Source organism: Furipterus horrens, unplaced genomic scaffold, assembly GCF_987537825.1.
Source record: "Furipterus horrens unplaced genomic scaffold, mFurHor1.1.pri manual_scaffold_3, whole genome shotgun sequence".
Taxonomy (NCBI): Eukaryota; Metazoa; Chordata; class Mammalia; order Chiroptera; family Furipteridae; genus Furipterus; species Furipterus horrens.
The window spans coordinates 2,991,971-3,018,645 of NW_028327173.1; the positions used below are offsets into that span (position 1 = coordinate 2,991,971).

Below are 26,675 nucleotides of genomic sequence, written 5' to 3' on the forward strand. Positions count from 1 at the left end.
CATGATGGCCACTGGAGAGCTTCCGCTGCAGCCATAAGCACCCCTGACGGCGGCCACGGAGCTCCCCCCACCGAAGCCACAGGGCACCCCCACAGTGGCCATGGGGCTCCTCCCACGGCGGCCATGGGGCTCCTCCCACGGCGGCCACGGGGCACCTACCACAGCAGCCACGGGACACCTACTACAGCAGCCACGGAGCTCCTCCCACAGAGGCCACGGGGCTCCTCCCACGGCGGCCACGGGGCACCTACTACAGCAGCCACGGAGCTCCTCCCACAGAGGCCACGGGGCTCCTCCCACGGCGGCCACGGGGCACCTACTACAGCAGCCACGGAGCTCCTCCCACGGCGGCCATGGGGCTCCTCCCACGGCAGCCACGGGGCACCTACCACGGCGGCCACGGGGCACCTACCACGGCGGCCACGGGGAAGAGGTACGGATGGTTGCAGCACTTCTTCAGGTCCATCATGATGTTGAGCAGCGACACCTGGTTCCCACCCCCCTTGGAGTTCAGCGCCTCGAAGTTCCGCGTGAGGATGAACTTGTAGTACTTCCTGTCGAGGGGCACAGAGGAGAGGCAGGCTGGACACACCGGCCTCGGCCACCTCCCAGAGGGCCCTCTGCAGGGAGGCTGGGGGGTCAAGCCCCCATTCACAGAGAGACAAGGGGATCCCCAAGAGGGGAAGCCACAGGCCTGGAGTCACCCAGCAAGCTGCTAGGGGACACAGAAAATTCAGGCAGCCCAGACCCCAGCGGCTGAAGTCAGCAAAGGGGCCTCCAGAAGGAAGCGTGTGGGGAAGGAAAGTCAAGGCCCCGGTGAAGCTGAAGAGCCTCCCATCCACCTGCGGGGCCTCTGGGAAGCCCAGGGAAAAGGGGGCAGGCTCCTCCAGGGCCCCCACTCACTTCTGCATCTGACTCAGCTCCACGCGGACTATCAGCTCCGTCTTGGCTGGCATGTTCTTGAACACGTCAGCCTTGAGCCGCCTCAGCATGTGCGGCCCCAGCAGGTCATGCAACTTCTTGATCTGGTCTTCTTTGGAAATGTCAGCAAACTCCTCCAGGAAGCCCTCCAGGTTGCTGCAAGAAAGAGCCTGGATGAGAGCTAGAAGCATGGGACAGGAACTGGCCAAAGCCCCTCGGCAGAGGGAGTCAGGATTGGGGTGAGGGAGCAGGCCAGCCAGCCCCCGGCCACCTGACGGAGGGTCACAGGGCAGGCCGTTGGCTGTTCGGCCAATGGAGCACTGGCCCTGCCCAAGGTGTCCTTTCAGCTTCCGCCTGCTCCTCTGTCACCCACACATCACAGCTCCCTCAGCCACATAGGACACCTTCCTCCACCCTGAAAACCCTCCCCCATTGTGAGAAGGAAAATGGGGGGTAGGTGAAGACAAGGAGGCCAGGGAAGGAGGTTCCGCTGACCGGCACTTTGTCTTCATCCCTGTCTCCACCCCCAGCCTTCTCCCTCCCAGCACTCTCTCCCACGTGGTCACTTTGGGTCTTTGCAGAGGGAAAAAAATGAGCCTGGGGTATCGGGGCAGGGACAGGACCCCTGGAGAGCCCTAGGGGTCAGTCATCTGGGAAAGAGCCGAGGAAAATCAGGCTTTCTCCTGAGTGCTCAGCAGGTGCCCCTCCACGCAGGTGGGCACCTCTAACGCTCCCATTTTACTGATGAGACACCCAAGCCCAGCAAACGGCCCTGTGGCAGGACGCGGACTCTTCTTCCCTCGGCCCGCCTCCCCGGCCAGGTCGCCCGCTCACTTGAACCGCTCTGGAGTTAGGAAGTTGAGCAGATGGAACAGTTCCTCCAGGTTGTTCTGAAGCGGGGTCCCCGTCAGCAGCAGCTTGTAATCGATCTTGTAGCTGTTCAAGACCCTAAAGAACTTAGGGGAGGAGAGGGGGCCGTCAGGGGCACGGGCCGCTGGGCCAGCCAAGGGCGGCTCAGGGCAATGGGAGCGCTGCCTACCTTGGACTGGTTGTTCTTGAGCCGGTGGGCCTCGTCCACCACCAGGCAGGCCCACTCGATGGAGCCCAGGATGGCCTGGTCGATGGTGATGAGCTCGTAGGAGGTGAGCAGGACGTGGAACTTGATCTGCACTTCTTTCTGGAGGGAAGAGGAAGGAGCACCTGGGGGCAGAGCTGGGAGGCAGGCAGGTCAAGGGCTCCAGAGACAGAGGTGAGAGGGAGGAACCTGAGACCCCAGGAGGCCCCAAGACTGAGCGGGAGACACCGGCCACCAGGCAGAGGGTCTGTCCGAGGCCCAGAGCACCAGCCGCACCCGTACTGAGAACGGGGCCAGCTTAGCTCCATCACCGCGCACAGGACCAGCTGCACGGGAGGCCGCGCCCCATTCCTCACTTACACTTGTCTGGTCCTCGCAAGCCATTCCAGTGACATTGTCATTGTCCCCATTTACCACGCGTGGGCTGGATAACCTTCCCCCGGTCCCCATGGCCAACAAATGGCAAAGCCAGGATTGAAACAGTGACGTGGACCCTGAACTTGGAACTTAACGCTGTGCAGTTGCCCATTTGAAATCATTAACAATTTTATTGTTGAATTTTTTTTTGTAAGAGAAGGACTATGGGACAATGGAGCATGCACCAGGGGCTTGGAGCCCAGGCTCCTGGGAGGCCGCACACCCCCAGACAGGCCTCAGACTTCTGCTCCCTTCCCTGCCTGGCGACCACTGCCGCCTGCAGCCCCTAGAAGCTGGGAGAGGCAGAAAGGACTCTCCACTGGGGTCCTCAGAAGTCATGCCTCTACTGACATGTTGATCTCAGCCTTCTGGCCTCCAGAACTGGGGGGCGGGGGGAGTCAGTTTCTGCTGTTTAGCACGCCCCAGGTTATGGTGCTTTGTTACAGAGGCCCCGTGACATGGAGAAGCCTTTTGTCAGCCGCTGGCCTTGGTGGTCACCAGCACAGACAGACCCCAAGTGGAGGAACCCCCGACAGACTGCAGAGGCCTTGTGGCCCCAGGGCAGGCCCTGCCAGCGTCCCCCCCAGGGGCAAGGGGCACTCACCTTCATGCGGAATACCTTCTTCCCACTCCGGATAGCATTGTCCTCAAAGGAGAACTCGTTCTCCCGGATCACAGAGCGGCTCTCCTTGTCCCCCGTGTAGGTGACCACGTAGAAGTCGGGAGCCCACATCTCAAACTCGCGCTCCCAGTTGATGATGGTGGACAGGGGCGCGCTGACGAGGTACGGCCCCTTGGAGTGCCCCTGGAGAGGGAGCCGGATGCGGTGAGGCTGCCTGCCTGGGCCGGCCAGCACCACCTCCCCACGCCCCCCCTCCCCCGGCCCGCACCTCCTTGTACAGGGAGTAGAGGAAGACGATGGTCTGCACCGTCTTGCCCAGCCCCATCTCATCGGCCAGGATGGTGTCGGTGCCCTGGGCCCACGAGAAGCGCAGCCAGTTGAGGCCCTCCAGCTGGTACGGGTGCAGCGTGCCGCCCGTGGCATCGATGTACCACGGCTGCTTGTCAAACTTGACCGTGGGCTGCGGAGGAGGCAGAGGTTGACATGCCCTGGATCCGGGGCCACCAGAGCCCACCCTCCCTTGGCACACAGCTTCCGCTCCTCTCATTCCTGCTAACTTAGTCATCTTTCAGGCCTCAGTGGAAATGCTTCTTTCTCCAGGAAGCCCTCCTTGACTCCCACTCTGGTTTAGATGTTCCCACCATGTCCTACCATGGCAGCCCTGAACTTCTCCTATCTGAACAGTTTCCTAATTGTTACATTCTCGGACACTGAACCCAGGTCACTACACTCGTTCTGCTCAATATGGCTTCTTCCACACATGGGACATGGTGGGCATTCAGTCAATATTTGTTTGATGTGGGCCTAGCGTGCTTCATCTACCTGATCCAGAGCATCTCCTTCCTCGCCTGTTTTACCGTGCAGTTCAAGGCCACCTCCCCCATGAAGTCCTCCCGATGTACCAGCCCATGTGCTTTCCCTGGCATCTCAGAGTCCCAGGCTGAAATCCCATGGTGTGTGTGTACCTGCCATGGGCCCCTGAGAGATGACCAGTTCTTGAAATGGGGGGGCCAGGGCCCTTTTTTCCCCCAGGGCTAGGTGCTGGCAGACACTGCAGAGAGGTCTGCTAAATGAATACAATCACACGTCCACTTCCGGATGGACACAAAGCTCCCAAGGGAAATTGGGGGTCTCCTCCCCATGAACAGATAAGAATGGTGTGTGATTGGCTGTGGTGCCCCTAAAGTTAGATGCTTTTTTATTTAAATGCTTGGAATTAGTCCTGGCGAGTGTGGCTCAGTGGATTGAGTGCTGGACTGTGAACCAAAGGGTCACCAGCTTGATTCCCAGTCAGGGCACATGCCTGCGTTGCAGGAGAGGTCCCCAGTTGGAGGCGCACAAGAGGCAACCACACATTGATGTTTCTCTCCCTTTCACCCTTCCCCTCTCTCTAAAAATCAATAAATAAAATCCTTTTTAAAAATGCTTGGAATTAACTCATCTAATGTAAGGGAAGTTCATGAACTGAGTAGAGGTAATTTGCCCCCCAGTTTTTCACAGGTAACCCAGATTTCAATTCTCAAAGGAAGCCAAGGATTCCGAGCCCCCGCATAGCTGCCCCTCTGCATGAGGCGGGGATCCTAGACCCCAGGGTGGGAGTTCTCTCTCCTGCAAGGAGGAGCTGGGTCTTGTCATCCTGTCCCATCGGGGGGCCTGGCACACGTGGTCTGAACTGCAGGGCCCCAGCACACACCCCTCTGCATGGGTGAGGCCCATGTGCACAGGCTGTGAGGGCCCAAGGAGGAGTCCCCTGGAAGATGAGCCTTCCTCCGAGGCCAAGCCTTGGGTGGTGGCTTTGGTGACACCCCTCCCACCCCCTGCCGCCCAGTCCCCGCTCACATCCACAATGGGTGTGTCTGGTGGCTTCTCCTGCTTATCGTCCTTCAGCTTCTTCCCCTTCTTGACCAGCCTCTTGGGCAGCCTGGTGTCCTCTCCCAGCATCAGCTCCCTGGGAGAGGGGGCGGGATGCAGGTGAGCGAAGCTCAGGCCGGCAGAGGCGGCAGCCCCGCGCGGGGCCCGGCCCGGCGCCCACCTGTGGCCCCAGTAGGCTTGCTTCAGGTTGTCATAGTAGGGGATGTCAATGTCATCAATCTCCCAGGTGCACTGGTCGTAGGGCAGGTCTTTCCACTTGATCAGGTAGTGCACGTCCCCCTTCTTGTCAAAGCTGCGACAGAGCACACAGGGAGGGGCAGGGCGGTCACTCGCAGCAGCCATGGCTGCACTGAGAGCCCGGGACACACACCTTGCCAGAGGCAAAGCCCCGCCCAGACCACAGGCTAGTGAGGGGGGGGGGGAGGCCGAGAAGGCAGCGTCCTTTCCGCCCTCTGGCGCAGCCACGAGTCACACCGGTCATGGGGTCTGGACGCAGGAATCTGAAGTTCTGAGTGAGACGGGGCTCCCCCCTGACCAGAAGCACCTGTTTTCTACCTTAAAAGTCAGAGACCTAGAGTGGCGTCCGTCCTGGTCTGAGGCCCACCTGCACTAGTGGACAAAAATGCAGTTCCTACAGGCAGAGCATCTTCCAAAGCCACCCCACGCCCCCAGGACACAGGGGTCTGAGGGCCAGGCCAGCAGCACAGAGAACACGGGCCTGATTCTGGACGCTGAGCGGCCGCGGAGCCTCCCACCCACCCTGAAGGGATCGGCACCTGAGCTGCCCAGGAGCGGGTAGCTGTGGCCCCCCTAAACGGCAGTGGCAGCCTGGGGACCATCAGAGAAAGACCGAGCCCCAGTCACCACAGACAATGACGTATTTTTCCCAATGAATAATTGGTTATTACTCAGATCTTATTCGGGTAAGAAAACGGGGAGGAAATTCACCTGCCCTGCGTTGGAGGCGGAAAAACTGCACTGATGTTTTTCACAAGCGGTTTAATAATGGGAGAGAACTGCGGGTCAGCCCAATGAGGGGCTTGGGTTCCCAGAGGAACTGACCCCGTTTTCAAGGGTCACTCGCTTTCAGTGAGGGCTGGGGAAGGAGAAGGCGCGTTTCATCGTCAAGGCGGGTGGCTTTTGCAAATTGTCCCGCCCTCTCTGGCAAGCTCCCCTAGCCCTCACAACAGCCCTGCGGGGAGGGCGCGGGGAGCACTCTCATTGCCCCATTTCACATGACAAACACAGAGGCACAGAGCACAGAAAATGGGGAGCCAGGACTGGAATCTGAGCTGCCGACTCAGGTCCTTAAACTCTGCTGCTGCCTCTCAGGATGCCTGTGGTCTGCTGGCCTGTCCCTCCAAGGCAGAGCCCACGTGTCAAGACGGAGGTGGCAAGTACCAGGCTCTGAGCCTGCACCCATGGCCCCACTGTGCGCCCACCTGTCAGCCACTGCCAGTCCCCAAGCACCTGAGCTTTCGCCATCCACCAAATGAAAGCCAGACTCAACCAAGTTGGCACAGAGGCGCTGGGGTTTGCAATAGCAGCCAAGGAAGCAAGTCAGAATTCACTGGGTTCAAATCCCAGCTCCACCACCTGTTGGCTGTGTGACTCTGGGCAAGTGACTTAACCTGGCTGGGCCTGGTCTCGCACCCGTGAAACAGAGGCAGAAGTAAAGCGCCCACCTCTCAGAGTAGACAGAGCTCAGTGGTGTGAGTGGTTATAATTGAGGGGCCAGCTACACACACCCCTCACCTTGGTCCTTGGGACCCTGTAACAGGTACTGAGCACCAAGTTTGGCAGGAGCCCAGAAGCACGAGGATGCCACACCACTGAGCGCCCACCTCTGTGTAAGTTTCTCAGGCTGTTCACTAACTTTGAAACTGTTCTCCCACCACAAGTGTGACATGTGTGCCCATGTACAAGCGACAGCCCCTCCAGCTGGCGAGTCAAATCACAGACCATATGGGCCCCCGGACCTCCCTCCTGCCCCCACTGCACGCATACGGGCCCTGTGCTCACTCTTCAGAGCCCAGGACCAGTACGTCCCCGCCCGCGGGCTCCCGCTGGGCACACACCTGTGGTTCAGGATGCGGTGGACCATCATCCACTCGGGCTTGATGCCATAGCGGTAGAAGCGCTCCTCCATCTTGGCATAGAGAGGGTCCTTGCTCTTCCTCTTCTCGCTCTTGCCGTCCTCGTCACCAGAGCCGTAGTCGAAGGGCGGTGGCTCGTCCATGTCATTCTTTCTTTGGTAGTTGCGATACATCACCGTGTGGTACAGCTCCAGCTGCTCCCGGAGGGGGCGGAAGTTCCCAGAGGGAGATGAGCTGTGGCCCCCTCGTCCCCCCGACCCAGATCCTCCATCTCCCAGCCAGGGTCCCAGGCAGGACATGCCTCACCTTCAGCCTCCCCCTCCCCAACATTCAGGGAGCGGAGCCTTGGCACAGCCACACCTGCCGCCCAGATACCTGTAGCTCCTTCACCCAGGAGCAGTGCCAGTAGGAGAGGCCAGCCCACTTGACAAAGAACTCTCTCTCCGGGATGCCCTCCAGCAGCTTGGGTGGGGGGATGCTGGGCTCCACTTCAGGCCCTGACAGCCCCACCATGAAGGGGGCGGGGGGCTCCGTCCACCTCCAGTGCAGAATCCGCTGGACTTTGCCCTTCAGTGGGGGACACTGTGGGCAGAGGAGGGTGCCCAAGTTCAGGGCTTAGCGGCAGGGACCCACCCTGAGGTTCCTGTGACAACAGGCAGGGGAGCCACACTGATCCCCAAGTCAGAAAGCGCCACCATGACTCACAACGCGGACCTGTCCGCAGAAGCCCACACGTGCTATGTGCGCAGGAGGGGGCAGTGTGGGTCTGCATGCATGCTCGCTCACACACACACACACACACACACACACACACAAAGTAAGCCCCGATGCACACGGGTAACTGCACAGCACAGCCCAGGACCCGGGGGTGGGCCTGGGGGACAACTCAGAACAAGGGGGGCATGTGGTGACTGGGGGGTGACCCGTGGGGGGTTGCTCTCCTCTCTCTGCAGAAGCTGAGGCTCCAGCCCAGGGGCCTCCTACCCTCTCACCACCCCCGGCCCTGGGACAGGAGCACTGGGCGGGTCTGAGCAGACAGTTCTGTGGTTGTGTGGCCTTAGGCAAGCCCCTTTGCCTCCCTGAGCCTCGGTTTTCTCATCTGAAAGTGGGAGGAACAAAAGGCCTGGTACTTGGATACTTAGTAAGCCCTCGGGGGCTGCCTGCTGACAGCGGTGTGGCGGGTGGCGGGGTTATCACCACCCTCTGTCTCTTCCTAACGGTTTCCGGGGAGAACACGGCCTCTCGGTCTTAACGGGGTTGAGAAGCAGAGTGGGTCCGGGCGACGGAGTGGGCAGGGCCTGCGGTGGGCGGGGCTCGGGCTTAAGCTAGAGGCTGGCGGGGGTGGGGCACGGAGGGCGTGGCCTTGGTGGGTGGGGCTTGGAGTCTTGTGGGTGGGAGCCTTTGATGGGCACTGGTGGGGCCGGGGCCTAGCATGTCGCAGTGGGCGTGGTTTCAGGGGGGCGTAACCAGAGCCCGCAGAGGCAGGGCCTCGCCGGAGAGGGGCGGGGAAAGCCTGGCTGTGGGCGGGGCCTGGCCGGAGGGGCGGGGCGTTCCGCGCGGGGCGGGCGTTAACACTCACAGTACAGCGCGGGCAGAGCCATTCACCGTTTGGGATCTCGGGCAGCGGCGGGTTGAGGCAGTGCAGGTGATAGGAGGAGGGGCAGGCATCGCAGCAGAGCAGCTCGCCGCCGTCCTTGCACACTCGGCAGAACTCCATGTGGTCATCCTCCTCCTCCTCGCAGCCTCCCTCCTCCTCCTCCTCGTCGTCGTCCTTCGGCTCCCACTGGATCCCCTCCTTCTCCTTGAGGGAGGAGTGCAGGTGGAGGCGCCCTGCGCCGAGACACCCTCCACCTCTGTGGGCCTCCCTGCCTCCCACTCGGCACCTCCCCCCGCCACGTGCCGCCCCAAGATGACGGGCGCAGGGGTCGGGACAGCCAGGCACAGGCCACGGGCGCCCTGCCCAGGGTCCCTGCCGAGCGCTTACGCAGTGGGGACAGCTCCACTTGCCCTCGGGAGCCTTCTCCAGCTCTGGATCGAGGCAGACCAGGTGGTAGGCCCGCGGACAGGTGTCGCACAGGATGATCTCCCCGCCCTGCTGGCACACCTCGCAGTAGTCCTGGTGGTCTGTCTCATAGCCATCACCGTCGTCAACTGGGGAGGAGGCGGAGGTGGCCATGCAGGCTTCGTCCCCATTCCCAGTCCCTCACGCCCACCTCGTCTCCACCCCGGGCCGCGCTGGCACTGAGCAGGTGCTGAACAGATGTGGGGTGAATGGATGGCGGATGGACAGGCAGGGTGGACAAATATTGGGGGTAACCGTTGAGGGAGGAAAGGGTAAAGAATGGATAGAAGACAGACAAAGGGAAGAAGGAAGGGTGGGAGAGAAGTAGGAAGGAAATGGACATTAAAATGAATGGGTAAAGGGAGGGAGAGAGGGAAGGCAGGGTAGGGGGATGAGGGGATCGGTGGGTAGGGGAGTGGGCAACTGAATGGGGGGATGATGGGTGAGGCTAAGAAGCACTTCCTTTCTCCAGGGCCCCCTCTGCCAGTGCAAATGCCCTGGGGTGCCTCACTCCACTGGTCCTGGATTTAGCCTCAGTGGGACAGGACTCCCTCCCCTGACCGTAGACACCGGGGTGTTTGAGGAAGCGCAAGGGAACTGCCTCGCTGAGGCACGAGAACACCTCCCGTTTCGCAAGGGGGCCTCTGCACACCCCACCCCACACCCACAGGGCAGACAGGAAATCCTACTCCTCTTCTTCTTGCGCCTCCTCTTGCTCTTCTTCCCCAGGGCTGCGGAACACTCGGAGCGCATGGAGGAGCTGTGGATGCTGGCACTGTCAAAGTCCGACTCCTCCCGCTCATCCTCCTCACTCTGCAGGGGCAGGGGAGGGCCCTGTGAGCCGAGACCTGCCCTGGGGCGCATCCCCGAAGGCCTCACTGGCCTGGGTGAAGGGGGCTGTGGCAGGGCAACATGGAGGCTCTGTGGTTCTTCTAGTCTCTGCGTCCAGCCGGAAATGCCATGGGCCCAGCCTAATGCCTACCACCCTCCCTAAGCCCTGCTCTCCAACCCACGGTCTCCACAGTTTCCCCCTCAATACCTCTCCCCAGGCTGTGCCCTCCCCACTGCCGAACTCCTACATATCCCTCAGGGGGAACTGCTAAGGACACCTCCCCCAAGGAGCCTTCCCAGATCTCCCCTCAACTGAACCTGTTGCACAGCCCGTATGCCAGGTCTGGTCTGTCGCACCTGCCTGTCGCTAGCTCTCTCCCAGTGCGCATGCCCAAACCCCTCCTGGAGCAAGGCCCACATGGCCACGCTGGGCCACATCTGCTGCCCGTGCTCCCCTCCAGAGCAGCCACACTCGAGACTTGTCACTTGCCTCTACTAAGTGACAGAGAAATGGCTTCCAGTTCTGCCCTTCTACAGGGCTGGGGCAAGGTGAGGGAAACAGTGCTCTGTGCAGGTGCAGGGGGTGACTGCGCTCCCCCCAGAGAGAAGAGAGGGCCCAGGGCACCCCCTACAGAGAAGGAATGAAAAGTGCTCCTGGGGTGGGTCCCCTTAGGGTCAGTCTGACCTGGTGTAGAGCTGGCCCTGGAAGGACAAGGGAGCCCAGCCTGACCCTGCCTACAGGCCACTTTGCTGGGGCCCAGCCTCCCAGCAGACCTAGGAATCCAGGCCCCGTCCACCGGATGGAATGGCAGCTGGGGGCAGTGGGAGCCAGAACTGAGCCCCCAGCTCAGCAGTCCAAGCTGCAGGGGCCCTGAGGTGGGTCTAGTCTAAACCCCTCACCAGTCAGGTGGGGAAACTGAGGCACAGCAAGCCTGCATGAAGAATGGGAAGAGGGGGGAGGAGGAGCCTGCCCCAGGCCACTTCAGGAGAATGAGCTAACAGCTCTGCTTTCCAGTCACCCAAGCCTTGCACACACGTGCAAAATGCACCTCAGGGCTGCTCACACCCACACCCACACCCACACACTCCCGAGTGCCCTCATACTTGCAGGTGTACTGTCTCACCCCACACTGACCCTCACCTTCCAGTCCACCTTCTCTCTCACGCATACACACGCTCACACACTCAGACACACTCACACACGTGCTCAGACATGCATGCCCACACACACACACATTCGCATGCTCACACACGCTCAGACATAAACACGCACACATCCGTGCCCACGCTCACATCCACACTTGCCTACTCACATGCTCACACACACATGCATGCCCATGCTCACATTCACACGCTCGTTCTCATGCTCACCAACGCTCAGACACACACACATGCTCCCACATGCGTGCCCATACTCACACACATGTACATTCGCACACGCTCGCGCACACACTCGTACACTCCCGCCCATGCCCTTGCTCACCGAGGAGCCTTTCTTCCTCTTGCTGCCGAGCCCCCCGAAGCGGAACTTGAGCCCGGCCACCTTTCTCCCCTTGCCCTTTTTCTTAGTGTCCTTGGACCCTTTGATCTTCTTCCTCACTCCAGGCCCTGAAAAGGCACAGAACAGCGGCCATGCTTCGTCCAGCCCTCACAGTCACGGGACAAGGAAAGGGCTGTCTGGTCGTGGCCCTTCTCAGACAAGCAGAGGCTCAAGGAGATGACACCCTGCTTATAGTCACAAGGCACCTCGAGGGGCGGCCAGAGAGTAACCAGACCCAGGCCCTGCCCCGTGCACTGCGATGCCGCTCTTCCACGAAGAGCAAAAACACCGGCCATCTTGGGAACAGCCCTGTCCTGTCCTCTCTCCCCAGAAAAGAGCTGTCCCCAGTGAAGCCATGTGGGCAGGACCACCGAGGGCCACCCACCTGTGGGCCACACCCGCACCCTGCAGGACTGTTCTGGGGCAGGAAGCTGCCAGCCTCTGGGTCATTGCCACACCCAGGCAATGCTGGCATCAGCCAAGACCGCCCTCACCTCTGCCATTCCCCCCAAATGCTGGCTCCTGGGTGGCCAGCAGGGTGGAGGCTGCTTTTATGGAGACGGCCACAGGACAATTAGCCACCTGGGCAGTAATGCTCCCAGCAGCCCTCCCACTGTACTGAACAGGGAGATGGCAGTCTGGAGGCAGGTGGTCTCGCCCAGGGCCCTCCGCCAACCGCACTCCTCGCAGGGAGATGGGGCTGGGGGCCCAGCTATAACCTCAGCGCCTCCATGGAAAATCTATTTCAATTTTTCAAGCTCTAAATAGGCAGCCCAGGGAATCAATAACTCAACAGCTGGAGTCTGAGAGGAAATGAGAAAGCAGGGAAGGGGCCAGGACAGAGGCCAGCAAGGGGCAAGCAGGAAACAGGCTCTACCCCATGTCCCTCTGCCCACCGGGCCCTGTAGGAACCTGGCAAAGGGGCACATCGTCCCAGAAAGCAAAGCTCCTTGGGGCTGAAACATGGAGTCCCTGAGCCCCCTCAGTCCCCATCAGAACCCAATCAGGGGACCCAGACTGGCTAAGCTACCAGTGACCCTGCCACCAAGAGCCATGGGAAGATGGCTGTGCCCACCAGCAATGGCGCTAGTCACCCTCCACCCACGGGACTTCAAGTGGCAAAGAGCCTCTCCTGTCCCTGTTGTCCCCACCCAAATACCCCATTTGGTATCTGGACCTCCTTCCAGGACTCCCCAGAGCCTGGCCCTGACCACGCTCATGCACGTCCACTTCCCCGAGGACCGATGGGCTAACCTCAGACCCCTTCTCCCCGGGAACGGCGCAGCCTCAAACTCCAGAGACCTGACTCTCAGCAGCCTGGGCCTCCCCTCTCCCTCCCTCCATGCCCAAGTCGAGGGGACCAGGGAAAATCTCCCAGATTCTGAGCAATCTCCCGCGTCTCCCCCAGCCCCTCAAGGGAAGCAGGACAGAAGCTTCGCCGCTGCTGCAATACAGCTGAGAAAGTCCACGTGGGTCAAGGTAACAAAGGCACTGGGTCCTTGGCAGACACCGCCCCCGCTGCCCCCGCTGCCTGAGGCCACAGGGCCTGGTGCCTTCCCACCCGCAGCCTTACCCTTGCCCTCTTTGGTCTTGGCCTTGCGGATGGGCACAGGCGGGGGCGGCTGCTGGGGACTGACAGCCAGCGGAGGGGCGATGGTGACCGTCTCCACAGCCGCAGCCACTGCCGCCGCGGCCGCCGCAGCCGAGGTGCCCTTGAAGGGGTTGTTGGCACTGAACTCCCGCCACTTGGCGCCCAGGACGGTCATCATCTTGGACATGGGGATCTTCGGGTTCTTCTTGGCAATGAGCGGCCTGTGTGTGGGGAGAGGCAGGAGGGTAAGCCCCCCAGTGGCCCCGGCAGGACCCACCCCATCCTCTCCCACACCTGGGGCAGGTAGCACCAGCCCCAGGCTCCAGGCTGGGAAAACAGGGCAGAAAGCAGGGGGCAAAGCTTGAGAGAGCAGTCCGCCCCCCAAATGCTCAAGTCCTTGTTAATGTGGTTGGCAATCTTCTAATTGTGTTTCTAGACCCTGCAAGACCTGAGGGGCCAGAGAGGGGGCCTGCAGCAGTGGGCACTGCTGTGCCCCAGAGCTGAGGGGACGTGAGGGAGTAAGTTCCCCTGGGATTGACTGGGACCAGCATCCCCACTCAGGAGTGGGGCAAGCAAGGGAGGCAGGACCATCCGCCAAAATGAAAGGGGTCCTGCCAGCTCTGCCCAGGGCCAGTGCCCAGGTGACGGCCACACCCCACCCCAGGAGCTGGGCTCTGTCCCTCTGACCGCCATGGTTGCCCGGCCCGGCCTGCCAGCCCCCAGCCCACCGGAGGAACTGGCTGAAGGCCTTGTAGTTGGTCAGCGTGTGGTAGTCGGCCTCCGAGAACAGGTAGTCCACGTCGTCCAGGCCCCACTCGGCCATGAGCTGCCCCGAGGACTTGGGCTCCTACGGACACAGGGGTCAGAGGTGGAGTCAGAGGCGGATCCTTCCAACCTGCACCCCCATCCCCAGGGGCCCCTCCCAGGAGTCCTCACGACCAGGGCACGGGGGGCAGGGTTCTGCCTGTAACTTGACAAGAGTAGCTCTCAGCCACAGTTCCCTAAAACATCCAGCCCCCAGCCCCTTTCCGGGGGGAATAGGGCAAAGTGCCCTGGGGGGTCAATGAGGGGACTTGGGGGGAGACCATGCATGTGCCTGGGGGAGGAATAACGGGGCTCACTCTCTGGGAGGAATATATCTGGGGAGTCTGGGCTCTGGGACAGAACAGTGGCCTGAAGATGGGTTTCAGGCGGCAGATGGCCCTGGGCAGGCAGCAGGCTAAAGGACTGCCTAAGGCATGTTGGGGAGAAATAAGGCCGCCCCAGGATGTCCCCTGGAACAGTTATGCATGGACCCCATAAAAGGCCAATCCACTGCCAGGTTCCAGGGCCAGAAACGTGTGCCCTGCCCAGGGTAGGGACACAGGGGCACAGGACAACCCCAAGAGGGTCCCTCATTACGGCTTCACTTTCCAGATGGGGCACTGAGGCCCAAGGAGGTGGGGGACTCCCCAAGGGCACACAGAGAGCTCATGAGACAGCCGGGCCAGGTGTCCGATCACCGGGCCAACCTGGGCTGTCTGGGATGGGGTGGGGTTGGGGTGCTGGCTATGAGCTTGAACTCCGGAACGAGACGGTTCCAATCCTGGCTCTGCCACATACTGGCAGAGAGGTGGACAAGCTACTTCCCCTCTCTATGCCCCGTTTCCCATCTGTAAACCAGGGATAACAGCGCCTGCCTCACAGGAGGGAAGGAGTCGGCACAGGTGCCGGACACACACCTGTTCCCTGCGGCTTCTAGGCAGCCTGCCCCGGCCCCACCCACCGACCCCCTCAGCCAATCAGCACACACCACTCCCAGGCGCAGGTTCAGTCAGGGAGTGCTGGGCCTCCAGCGTGGACGTCTAGGACACAGGCCTGCCACCCCTTCTGCCGGACGGGGCCGTAGGTGGCCAAGGAGCCCTGAGCTGCCACTGTTTCCATTCACCGACGTGCCCAGGGCTCCCCGGCCCCCTGTTCTCGGTGACGCTTCCAGGGCGGAACCCCCTCCCACCCCCCACAGCCCTCCCTGGAGGCACGAAGGCCTTGGCTCCCACAACAATGCAGAGCAGCACGTGAGCGAGTTGGGTCTGCTGCACGGGCAACAGCAGACCCTCCATATCACCCTGCCCAGGCTCTGTAGCTTCAGCTTCACTGGAGAGGACACTCCAGCGTCATCGCAAGATGTCGATTCAACACGGGAGGAGACAGATACCGTGTCACTCCCGAGTCGGACTGCACAGCCATTCTCGGCGGTGCAGATAGACTCTTAAGAAGCTACACCATCGTCTCTCGAGACGGACGGCTGCCGACGATGTGAGCGAGTCGATGACACAGTCACAGGACAACCCGCATCGCCCCCGGAAGTTCATCATTCAAAGGCGTCAGCCCCTCAGCCGGTATCAGTCACAGATGACTGAGAACACACCTGCTGAGGAGTGAAGTCCCTCTGGGAGCGGGCACGTCACCGGGGCTTCCCAGTGTCAGGCGCCGACAGTCACCATTTCTGCCTCGCCCCATGGTCACTGTACTAATACTTACGGAGCACGGGCCTTCCACTGCCCGTTAGCCCAAACTGAGCCCAGGAGCCTGGTCCTCTGCCCCCGCCCCTCCGGAGGAGCCCCCACAGGGCGGCCTCCCCGGGGTCACAGGGAAGATGCTTCCCTGACCAGCTCACTCACGCAGGCCCACGTGGGCAAGACCCCAGCCCTGTGCTGAGTAACAGGGTCCCAGCTGCTTCCTGCTGGCAAAGACCCCGCTGACTGATTTATTTTCCCAAATTGCTCCAAGCAAGAGGTTCCTGTCCCGAGCTCGAGCTCAGACCATCACTCTCTCCAGAAAGAGCTGCGCTCCCCATCGGGCAGGATCGCAGACTAGGCACCCAAGAGGCTGGACGATGCCCTCCCCAAACTCCCAAAGCCTGTCCATCGGTACCGCAAACGTGCGTGCGAGACTTGTGGCTACAGCTTTTCTCTCAGGCACGCATCCGACCTCCACACACGCACAGTCAGGCCCACAGACCCGTCTGTCCGTCTGCAGGATCTCAGGCCTGGGAGAGAGGCTCTGGCCCCGGCAGGAAGGCACAGAAGTGACAGCAGCAGGCCCCGCCCTCCCAGCAGGTGCCCCGGCCCTCGCCCTCCCAGGAGCCCGCCCTCCAGCTGGCCCTACGGGTTACCTTCAGGCACCCATCGTCCGGGGCATCCTCATCGTCACCCTTCCTTTTCCGCTTAGCTTTCTTCTCCTTCTTCTCCTTGAGCTTCTTCTTCTTCTTTTTGTTAGGGGAGTAGTCGCTGCCCTCACTCTCAGACCTCTCTTCTAGGTCCTCCTCGTTTTCCGACAGCTCGTCACGGCTCCCCTGGGAGACAGGGGGGGTGCAGTGAGGGCACCTGCGGCCCGAAGCAAGCGTGGGTTCCTCGGTAGCCGGCCTGCCCTGAGAGCGGCCTCCTGGTCCTTCAGCGTCTGGCTGCTCCCAGCTCAGCTCCAAAGCCCGGCCGGAGGGGCTGCCACAGGGCCTCACCCTGAAGGGGGGCGGGGGACCACGTGGGGGGCAGCGGCCCCTCAGCCCGGGTTCGCCCCCGCAGCGGGCTGCCCCACTGGGCCAGCTCAGTGCGAGGCTGGAGGGAGGGGCCGATCAAAATCCGGCTTCTGCGGATTTCGGGAGTTTTAACGAGTCTTGTGGGATGGCACTTGGACCCCGGAGCTCGAAGCATAGGAGCCAAAAGCAAAGTGCACCAGAAAAGCCACTGGTCCTGCCATGGCTCCTGCTCCAAGCCCCTCCCTCCCTCTCCTCCCGGCTGCGCGCTTCCCCGGGAACTGCGTGTGTCAAAGGCCACCAGTGACTAATGTAGGTCCGGCGGTGCCTGCCTCTGGGCTCTCCAGAAGCTGCCGTGCATGAGCCCACCCCCACCCCTGCCACTGTGTCAGGCCGAGACAAGGCCACTTAGGCAGCCCGTCAGCCAGGCCCCCCGATTTAGTGTCCTCGGTTGCTCTCCTGTGCAGACCTAGAAAGGCCCGTGGATACGAGATAACAGTGGTTCCAGCCAGAGCGTCCCCTCTCATAGGCACTGCCCCCGGGAGAAAGCTGTTTCCTCTCTGCCTTTCCTGATAGAAGCAAACCCTTCCCGGCCCCTCCTGGCTGGGTCTGCAGGGACAGAGGCTGGGCACGGAGGCTCTGGTCCCCAGCACGGGCTTGTCATCTTCCTGCTGGCTGTTCACTGTTTTCAAGGTGAGCAAAACCAGGCACGGACGGGATGAAGAACCAGAGATGAAAAATGAGCTGGGACGCAGCAATGGGGGAGAGGCCTAAGAGGAGGCGGGGAGGGAGGGGTGAGGACCGGAGGAGAGGGAGGAGGGAGACAGGAGGGAAGGGCAGGAGGGAGAAGGGGGGGAGGGAAGGGGAGCAGGGGCTTCCGGAGAGCCCTGGGAGGCCCCCGGCCCGGCTTCTGCCCCTTGCAGCCACCTGTCAGGAGCTGACAGTCTTTTCCAGCAGCCAGTCTCCCCCTCGGACGCAGCTGGGAAAGGACCGGTCCACAGGCCCCCCACACTTCCCGGACTCTCCTGGACGCTCAGCTGTGCTGCCTCCCAGCTCTGCACCCCCTGCTCCCCAAAGCTCCAGTGCCCATTCCGCGCTGAGTCAGTGAGCTGGCCGGCTCCTGCACCTTTCCCGGGTCCTGGGGTCTCCCACACACTGACTGGCCACACCAGACCCCAGGGGACGTGCGGGTCCCAGCTGCTGCCAGAGCCTGGCTGGGACAGGACAGCCTCGAGGGTGGCTCCTGCTCCCCGGGCTCGTGGCCACAACTTCCAGCTCAGCCTCAGTCCTTTGGGGAGGTGGGGGTCAGACAGGGATGCCCGCTCTCCCCGAGGGTGCAGAGACTGGCCAGCTTGGAGAGCCCACCCTTTGAAAGACCCGAGAGAGGGGCCCTCCCTCAGCGCTCACCCCAGCACAGGGGAGGACGGGAGGGGGACGCCGCAGACTTCAGCACCGCGGACAGCGGCGGCAGCACCCGCCGAGCTGGGGCGCAGGGCTGGCCTGCAGCTGCCCTGGGACAGACCCCACAAACCGGACCGGGGTGAGACAGGAGGACCCAGGGTGGGCCCGGGGGTCCCCTGCAGAGGCTGCATGGCTGAGGGTACCTCAGAGCTCTGACCCTTGCTAGCCTGGGACTGGCCGCTCCCAGACCTCGGCTCCCTCGCCTGTGCAATGGGGATGCGCAGTGGTAGCGAGAGGAACAAAGGCGGTCACGTAAGAGGCGCCTTAAGCAGCTTGAAGTGGGAGTGTCCCAAGTGCCCACGACAACCACCCTAACTCTGCTTGGAAGCCAAAGACCAGCCGGGATGACAAAGTGGAGGGTACAACCGGCCTCACGCTCCGTTTCTGCCAGCTGGACCGTGTCGCAGACGGCAACATGACGCCGACAGGGGGCTGTTGCGGCCACGCCTGGGGGCAGCGGACCTGAGCATCTGCTGGGAAACAGGCACTGTCACATCCCAAGTGCAGGAGAGCCCAGGGGTGGCCGGCACAGCTCTGGACGCAGAGCCAGAGGGAGCGGGAGGGAGGGAGGTGGAAGCAGGCGCTGCCTGGCGGTCACTCCAGGGCTACCTGGGTGGGCAGGAGGGCAAAGACCTCCTCAAGGAAGGAGCTGGGGCTTCAGCAGGGCCCCTCCCATCACGGAAGGGGCAGGCAGTGCCCTCTGCCCTCACCACACTAGGGAAAGCCCCTCAGAGAGAAGGTTCTGCTTCCCCATCTGCCCCCCCGCCCCCCACCCCCACCCCCGCTGTCTACTCTCTGACCCTCTCTATGCCCTAATGAAGCTCATGCCTCCTGGGCCCACCCCCACCTGTACTGGGACCTCATCCCAGCCCTCCTGCCTGCAGCCAGGGGCTGGCGGAGGGTCGGGGTGCAGGCCACGTCTTTGGTGACTGGTACAATGTCTATCTCCGCAGCATGTCTCTGGACACTCCTAAACCTGGGCCTCTTTTTTTTCTTCCCAAAATCTCTCCTTGCAGAGAAGGGATGAGGGGAAGGCAGGGGCCCGTCAGCAGGACCCGGGGGGATGCAACCTCAGCCAGCGGCACGGCGGGAAGGAGCGACAGAGAGCCAGGGTTAGTTCCGTATGTGGAGACCGACCGAGGCAGGGCTGCGGTCCAAGCCCCACTCCGGGGACAAGAAGCAGGCACAGATCCACAAAGCCCTGAACCAGCCCCAACCCTGGGCTCGGAATGTCAGGACAACTGTTGGGGCTTTGACCTTGACACTGTCCTTTGGGCTGCGGCAGCCCTGGGCCGGACGATGGGGAGCGCACTTGGTGTAAAAGAACCTTAGTGGGCTTGGAATCCATCTGCAAAGCTGCCTTAATCACTACGCCCAGGATGTGCCTGCGAGCAGCTGGGGGCAGGCGGGAGGGGTCCCAGCCCTGAGCCCCAGGCCCGCAGAGGACAGCAGGCCACCAGGGCAGGCCCAGCGGACCCCAGTGAGCAGGCCCCGCCTGCCTTCCTTCTCCCCAGCCTGGATCCAGGCCACCCCTTCCCCTCTCTCCCTTCTCCCCATGCCCTGCGCTCAGCTTACGCCACATCTGGGAAAATGAGGCATTTAAACTCCAAAGGACAGACCCCGAGAGTTGGTCATTCTCGATTTGGGGCCCTTCAAGACTGAGAGGGAAAGAGAACTGAGAACGAGCCTTCCTACTCACGACTGTTACAAACAGTTATAATTTAGCACTGAATAATTGGTTGCTATGGCAACCGCTGCAGTACAGGTTGGAATCATTTCTCCCTCCTGCGCTGGGTTTGACAGGGAGCTTCATCTACATATGCTCAGGTTCTGGCCCTCGTCCGGCTATTTCATGTAAATCGGGGTCTGAGACGTGCCTCCAGTCTCCTCCCCCAGCAGACGAGAAACACAAGACTGCCGCTCCGCCCGTCCACACCCCCACCACGCCGCCTTCTCCCGCCGCCTGTCCTGGGGCCACCTGGCTGCAGACGGAGAGGAGCAAAGGTTGCAACTTCCCTCCCCGTGTCCGAGGGCCCAGGCCTGTGGGGGGGCGGGGGGGCGGGGCGCTGACCGCCAGGACCCCAGCCTCTGGCCTCAGCATGCTCCAGACCCACTAAGATCGGCCAGCTGGCCAAGCCAGCCTCTCAGCAATGCAGGGGAGGCGACAGCAATGGCCAAGGGTGGCCTTGGGGGCCTGTCTGGCACTGCCCGGGGCATCTGCAGACCTGCAGGCCACCCTGCCCCCACCGCCTTTGAGAACCTGAACTGCACCTTAGTAGACAGAGGAAGGAGGAAGGGGGAGGGGAGTGGAGAGAATGCGGTGGCAGGGGGGAGGGGCGGGGGGGATGAGAAGGAAGAAATGGAAAGAAGTGGGGGGAGAGCAAGGGAGACGGGAGACATGGGCACGGCAGAGACCCAGCTGAGGCTGACAGTGGAGGAGCCTCAGACGGACAGACGGACCGGAGCCAGAGAGACGGGCCCGGAGACGCAAAGGTCTTAGGCAGGTCCAGAAGAAGTGGAAGGAGGGCTGAGCGATCTGGCGCTGGGGCTGGGGGAGGCCGGCACCCCCACACTGTGGCGCGTCCCCAGCCCAGCCTCCGGCCCACCGGCGCCCAGACACTGCCCACCTCCCTCCTGGCCAGGGCCGTGGGCGGGCCCTGCTGCACCCTGTGCCCTGCCGGGGGCGGGGAGAGGAGGAAGGGGCCCCCACAGGCCCATGGCACCCCTGAGAGTCCCCCATTTGCATTTGGGAAGAGGGAGAGCCAGTCTGAGGCCCGAGGCCTGAGGCCAAGGGCAGGACCAGGCGGCATCCCCCGTCCTAACCTAGCCGCGGTCCAGTCCCACAAAAGCAGCTGCTGGAGAGAAAGTGCTGAGGAGGAGCAGGGGGAAGCGTGCAGGAAGCCCCCGCCCCCCGCCCCTAGGCCCCAGGACCCCACATTCCGTCACCACCCCAACATACACAGAGCCTGGGGAGTGAGGGCTGCTGCGGCCACAGAGCACCTCAGAGCCCCAAGCAGGAAGTCGGCCCTTGCACCCAGGGCCCCACCTGCCAGCCTCTGCCCACGGGGGCAGACCTGCAGCCCGGCTGAGGTGTCTTTGGAGGAGGGATGGAGCGGAAACTTCAGAGCCCTGTGGCCCACAGTGTCCCCCTCGGCTGGGAATGGTCCGGGTGGGAAATGCTGACCCCCACCATCACGGGACAGCACAGGGCCAGGCACCCAGGGACACAAAGGCCGCAGCGCACCCGGCCCCCACCCCAGCCCCAGCCCCACGCACCTCCTTCTTCTTCCGCTTCCCTTTGGACCTGTTTTCCTTGAGCTTCTTGGACTTCTTCTTCTTGGGAAGGCTCACGGGCTCCTCCGGAAAAAAGTCATCAAAGCCTTCAAGGCCACCATCTTCTTCCTCTGGAAGAATCAGAGGGGGAGCAGGTTACTCCACCACTTCCCTCTGGGAGACCCCCAGAGACACAGAGCAGGAGGTGGCGGGCTAGCTCCTCTGCCACCAACCCTGCAAGGTCACAGCCACCAGGACTCCCCTCTGCGACCCATTATAACCCCTCAACAGTTCCTGCACCCAGCCCCCTCCGGGCCCAGGGAGCGGGAGCCCAGCTCTGGTGGGCTGTGTCATCTCACCTGGGGCCCTTCCCTCAACTTCTGAATGGGATGCTATCACCACCCCTCCCCCTCCCTGCAGGACAGGGCTCTGGAAACAGCACCTGAGGCCAAGCAAGCGACCCGGCTCCCCAGGGAGCAAGCAGCCCCATGGGGTCACAAAGCCATCCCCAGCTGGCCAGGGAGGGCCCAAGCCCGGGAATGCACAGGCCACACCACCCAGGCCCACAGGGAGCAAGTGCCTTGGGGTTTGGAGGAGAGGTGAGCAAGGAGGATGCCTGGACCCCCTTAATGGGAAATTGAAGACCATGCTGCCTCTCCCCGCCACACCCACACAGGTACAGCCCCCTGCCACACCCACACAGGTACAGCCCCCAGTCACACCCACACAGGTACAGCCTCCAGTCACACCCACACAGGTACAGCGTCTAGTCACACCCACACAGGTACAGCCTCCAGTCACACCCACACAGGTACAGCCCCCAGTCACACCCACACAGGTACACCCCCCAGTCACACCCACATAGGCACACACCCCAGTCACACCCACACAGGCACACCCCCCAGTCACACCCACACAGGTAGGCACACACCCCCAGTCACACCCACACAGGTACAGCCCCCAGTCACACCCACACAGCTACACCCCCCAGTCACACCCACACAGGTACAGCCCCCAGTCACACCCACACAGGTACAACCTCCAGTCACACCCACACAGGCACACCCCCCAGTCACACCCACACAGGTAGGCACACCCCCCAGTCACATCCACACAGATACAGCCTCTAGTCACACCCACACAGGTAGGCACACCCCCCAGTCACACCCACACAGGTACAGCCTCCAGTCACACCCACACAGATACAGCCTCTAGTCACACCCACACAGGTAGGCACACCCCCCAGTCACACCCACACAGGTACAGCCTCCAGTCACACCCACACAGATACAGCCTCTAGTCACACCCACACAGGTAGGCACACCCCCCAGTCACACCCACACAGGTACAGCCTCCAGTCACACCCACACAGATACAGCCTCTAGTCACACCCACACAGGTAGGCACACCCCCCAGTCACACCCACACAGGTACAGCCTCCAGTCACACCCACACAGGTACAGCCTCTAGTCACACCCACACAGGCACAACCTCCAGTCACACCCACACAGGCACAACCCCCAGTCACACCCACACAGGTAGGCATACACCCCCAGTCACACCCACACAGGTAGGCATAGACCCCTGCCACACCCATACAGGTACAGCCCCCAGTCACACCCACACAGGTACAGCCCCCAGTCACACCCACACAGACACAACCCCCTGTCACACCCACACAGGTAGGCACACCCCCCAGTCACACCCACACAGGTATAGCCTCCAGTCACACCCACACAGGTACAGCCTCTAGTCACACCCACACAGGCACAACCCCCAGTCACACCCACACAGGTAGGCATACACCCCCAGACACACCCACACAGGTACAGCGTCTAGTCACACCCACACAGGCACAACCTCCTGTCACACCCACACAGGTACAGCCCCTAGTCACACCCACACAGGTAGGCACACATCCCCAGTCACACCAACACAGGTAGGCACACACCCCCAGTCACACCCACACAGGTAGGCACACACCCACACAGGTAGGTATAGACCCCCAGTCACACCCACACAGGTCCCAGTCACATCCATACAGCCCCCTGCCACACCCATACAGGTATAGCCTCCAGTCACACCCACACAGGTACAGCCCCCAGTCACACCCACACAGGTAGGCACACACCCCCAGTCACACCCATACAGGCACACCCCCCAGTCACACCCACACAGGTACGCACACCCCCCAGTCACACCCACACAGGTAGGCACACCCCCCAGTCACACCCACACAGGCACACCCCCCAGTCACACCCACACAGGTAGGCACACCCCCCAGTCACACCCACACAGGTACAGCCTCCAGTCACACCCATACAGGTACAGCCCCCAGTCACACCCACACAGGTACAGCCTCCAGTCACACCCACACAGGTACAGCCCCCAGTCACACCCACACAGGTACAGCCCCCAGTCACACCCACAGGTACAGCCCCCAGTCACACCCACACAGGTATAGCCTCCAGTCACACCCACACAGGTACAGCCTCTAGTCACACCCACACAGGCACAACCCCCAGTCACACTCACACAGGTAGGCATACACCCCCAGACACACCCACACAGGTACAGCGTCTAGTCACACCCACACAGGCACAACCTCCTGTCACACCCACACAGGTACAGCCCCTAGTCACACCCACACAGGTAGGCACACATCCCCAGTCACACCAACACAGGTAGGCACACCCCCCCAGTCACACCCACACAGGTAGGCACACCCCCCCTGCCACACCCATACAGGTACAGCCCCCAGTCACACCCACACAGGTAGACACACCTCCCAGTCACACCCCCACAGGTACAGCCCCTGCCACACCCACACAGGCAGCAAGCCCTGAGTTTCTGGGGACCAGACACGGCCCACAGGGGAGAGCAGGGAGAGTCATCTTGTGGGCAAACGCAGCAAGAAGATGCTCCAGCAACCAACCACCCAAAGTAGTGACACATCTATCTGCCCCGGGGCAAAGGAAGCTTCCAGAAGGAATGGCAGAACCCATAAAGAGTCCACAAAAGGGGCCCACCAGAGAGCCAGGGCTCCATGGCAGCCAGAAGCCAGCTTGCCTACCCCATCCCCCTCACTGTCCCACAGGCCCCAAGGGGGCAAAGAAAAGAGCCAACCGGCATGGGGGCACAACAGGGAGTCTCTCTCAGCCTGGGGACTGCCACCCAGGAGACCCCGAGGAGGCAGGGAAGTTCCAGGGCCACTGGGAGACTATCCGGGAAAGGGGCAGAGCACTGGGGATAATCCAGTTAATTTCTTTTTTTTTTTTTTTTTTTTTTTATCCTCACCAGAGAACATTCTTTTATTTGCTTTTAGAGAGAGACGGAGAGAAAGAGAGAGAAACATCGACTGGTCACCTCCCACACACGCCCCAACAGAGGACTGAACCCGCAACCTGGGTAGGTGCCCTGACCGGAATCAAACCCTTGACCTTCCAGCCTACAGGACGAAGGTCCAACCAACTGAGCCCCTGGCTAGCGTGCGGGGGAATCCAGTTTACAGAGACAGGGCCACCCCCCACCCACCCACCCACTTAGGAACCCTCTCCGCTCAGAGTGGTGCTGTGGAGCACTGGCCACAAATGCTGGGGCACCAGTGTGCACACCCAGGACACACCAACACCCAGGCCCCGCCCCACATCCTCCACGTGAGTCACCCCCACTCCCTCCCCCCAGTCCCCAAGGCAGAGGGGGTCTCATGGCTCTCATTGCCACACTCTGGGTGCTGCTAGAGGGCACTAGTGACCGGTGACCCAGTGGATGCCCCGCCCACACCCAAGGCCCCAGCAGCTGGTTCCCACACACCCCACCCCTACCAGGGTGGCCAGGGACCTGTGGCCTCCCCACAGAGGCACAAGTGCCCTCCCTATCTTGTTCAGCCCCCCCTGGGCACCCCCATCCCAGCCCCCTCCGCATCCTGCAGGATAAACAGCCCCGGAGAGAAGCAGACTCCAGGCAGGATGGGGAAGTGCCCCAGGGGAGACGGCCAGCTTCGGGGTCCCGACCAGCCAAGAGGGGCACTGCTGAGGACAGGACATGTGGAAGGCACAGCTGCTGTGGCTTTGGCCTGGGCTATGGGGCAGTGGGGGGCGGACCCAGAGCTGGGCTGATGCTGGCAGACATCACTGCCGGAGCAGGGGCAGGCTGAGGCTGGAGGGTGACCCTGTCCTGTCCCCAGCCCTGATGTGGGAGGGGCGGAGATTCTTGGAGCCAGGTGAAAACATGACGGAGACCCCCAGAGTGGTCCTGGAGTGGAGAGGTCTGAGGGGCAGTGACGGGACTGGCTGGGCCTCAGGTGCCCATCCACCCTGCCCTCTCCGCGCGGCTGCCTCCGCCTCCCACGCTGCGGGGGGCCGCAGCCGCCTGGGCAGAGCCACCCCCACGCCCCGGCGGTGCCCAGCGCGTTATGTAACAGGCTCGGGCTGATGCAATCGGGAGGGGGCCTCTCCCCCCGCCTCCTGCCGCCTCCCCACATCCCTGTCCCCTCCACGGGGCAGTCCCCCACACACGGTCACTGACTGAGCAGCAGGACAGAGAGGCACAGGTGGCCGCAGGAGGTTCTAGAAGGAAGCCAGCCCGTGACGAGTGGTGGACTGCACCCACCCTGCCTGGGGAGGAGGGGCGCACTCTAGCCCTGATCCGCACGCCCAGAACAAGCCTCCAAGGACAAGGCCCCAGAGCCTCGGCCCACGGGCGGCCCTGTCCTCCACTCCCAAGACCTCCCGGCCCAGGCCTGTTTGCCGGATTAAACACCCCCTCCTCCAGGAATGTTCTGGGGCTGGCACACAAGGATGGGGACCCCACCCTGCTCACCCCCATCTCTGACAGACTCTTTCTCCACCCTCCCAGCTTCTGGGGGCCCTGAGGACACCCCAGAGCTGACCGCTGTGACTGGCCCCCCACCCCCATGATGCCCACTCAGCCTGCTTTCTCCTCAGCTCCAGCCCCTGCCCCCGCTTCTGCAGGGGCCCTGAGGTTTCTAAAACCAGACCTGGGGAGTCATCCAAGCCACCCTTCCCTGCGCCCAGCACCCCTGCAGATCCCGGGCCCCGGGCCCTCTTCAGGGTAGAGCCAGAGTAAGGGGGGATCCTGCTCACCCAGGGAGAGGGTCCCGGGGAGCAGAGGCCTCAGGACTCGTGTCCTGCTAGCTCCTGGGTGCCCCACAGCCCCCTGGCCCGCCCCCTAGTGCCCCCACCCCACCCCTGCACCCGCCCAAGGCTCCATCGATCCCAGACAGGCTATAATTAGGACCCATTAGCCTTGTTATCTCTCCTACCTGCTGGGCTCCCAGGTCAGAGCAGGCCTGGGGGGGTGGGCAGGAGGGTGGGCAGCACAGCGGGGCTGTGGGGGGGGGTTGGAAAGGCAGGGGACCCATGGGGGTGGAGTCTGCCAGGG

At 62.2% G+C, this 26,675-nt stretch overlaps 1 protein-coding gene across 1 annotated transcript in view; it reads right to left on the reverse strand.

Moving 5' to 3' along the window:
- The window catches only part of CHD5 (chromodomain helicase DNA binding protein 5), a 56,193-nt gene that overhangs the window by 23,745 nt on the left and 5,773 nt on the right, over positions 1 to 26,675 (reverse strand). The window contains exons 2-19 of the mRNA XM_090268498.1: positions 21,276 to 21,403; positions 16,182 to 16,361; positions 13,756 to 13,874; positions 13,010 to 13,248; positions 11,380 to 11,504; positions 9,755 to 9,878; positions 8,988 to 9,154; positions 8,583 to 8,804; positions 7,379 to 7,585; positions 6,986 to 7,197; positions 5,068 to 5,199; positions 4,875 to 4,983; positions 3,304 to 3,495; positions 3,018 to 3,218; positions 1,961 to 2,098; positions 1,756 to 1,877; positions 904 to 1,077; positions 413 to 554 (exon numbers count right to left, since the gene is read on the reverse strand). Of these exons, the coding sequence (XP_090124624.1) occupies positions 413 to 554; positions 904 to 1,077; positions 1,756 to 1,877; positions 1,961 to 2,098; positions 3,018 to 3,218; positions 3,304 to 3,495; positions 4,875 to 4,983; positions 5,068 to 5,199; positions 6,986 to 7,197; positions 7,379 to 7,585; positions 8,583 to 8,804; positions 8,988 to 9,154; positions 9,755 to 9,878; positions 11,380 to 11,504; positions 13,010 to 13,248; positions 13,756 to 13,874; positions 16,182 to 16,361; positions 21,276 to 21,403 (2,933 nt within the window). The remainder of the gene's footprint in view (positions 1 to 412; positions 555 to 903; positions 1,078 to 1,755; positions 1,878 to 1,960; positions 2,099 to 3,017; positions 3,219 to 3,303; positions 3,496 to 4,874; positions 4,984 to 5,067; positions 5,200 to 6,985; positions 7,198 to 7,378; positions 7,586 to 8,582; positions 8,805 to 8,987; positions 9,155 to 9,754; positions 9,879 to 11,379; positions 11,505 to 13,009; positions 13,249 to 13,755; positions 13,875 to 16,181; positions 16,362 to 21,275; positions 21,404 to 26,675) is intronic.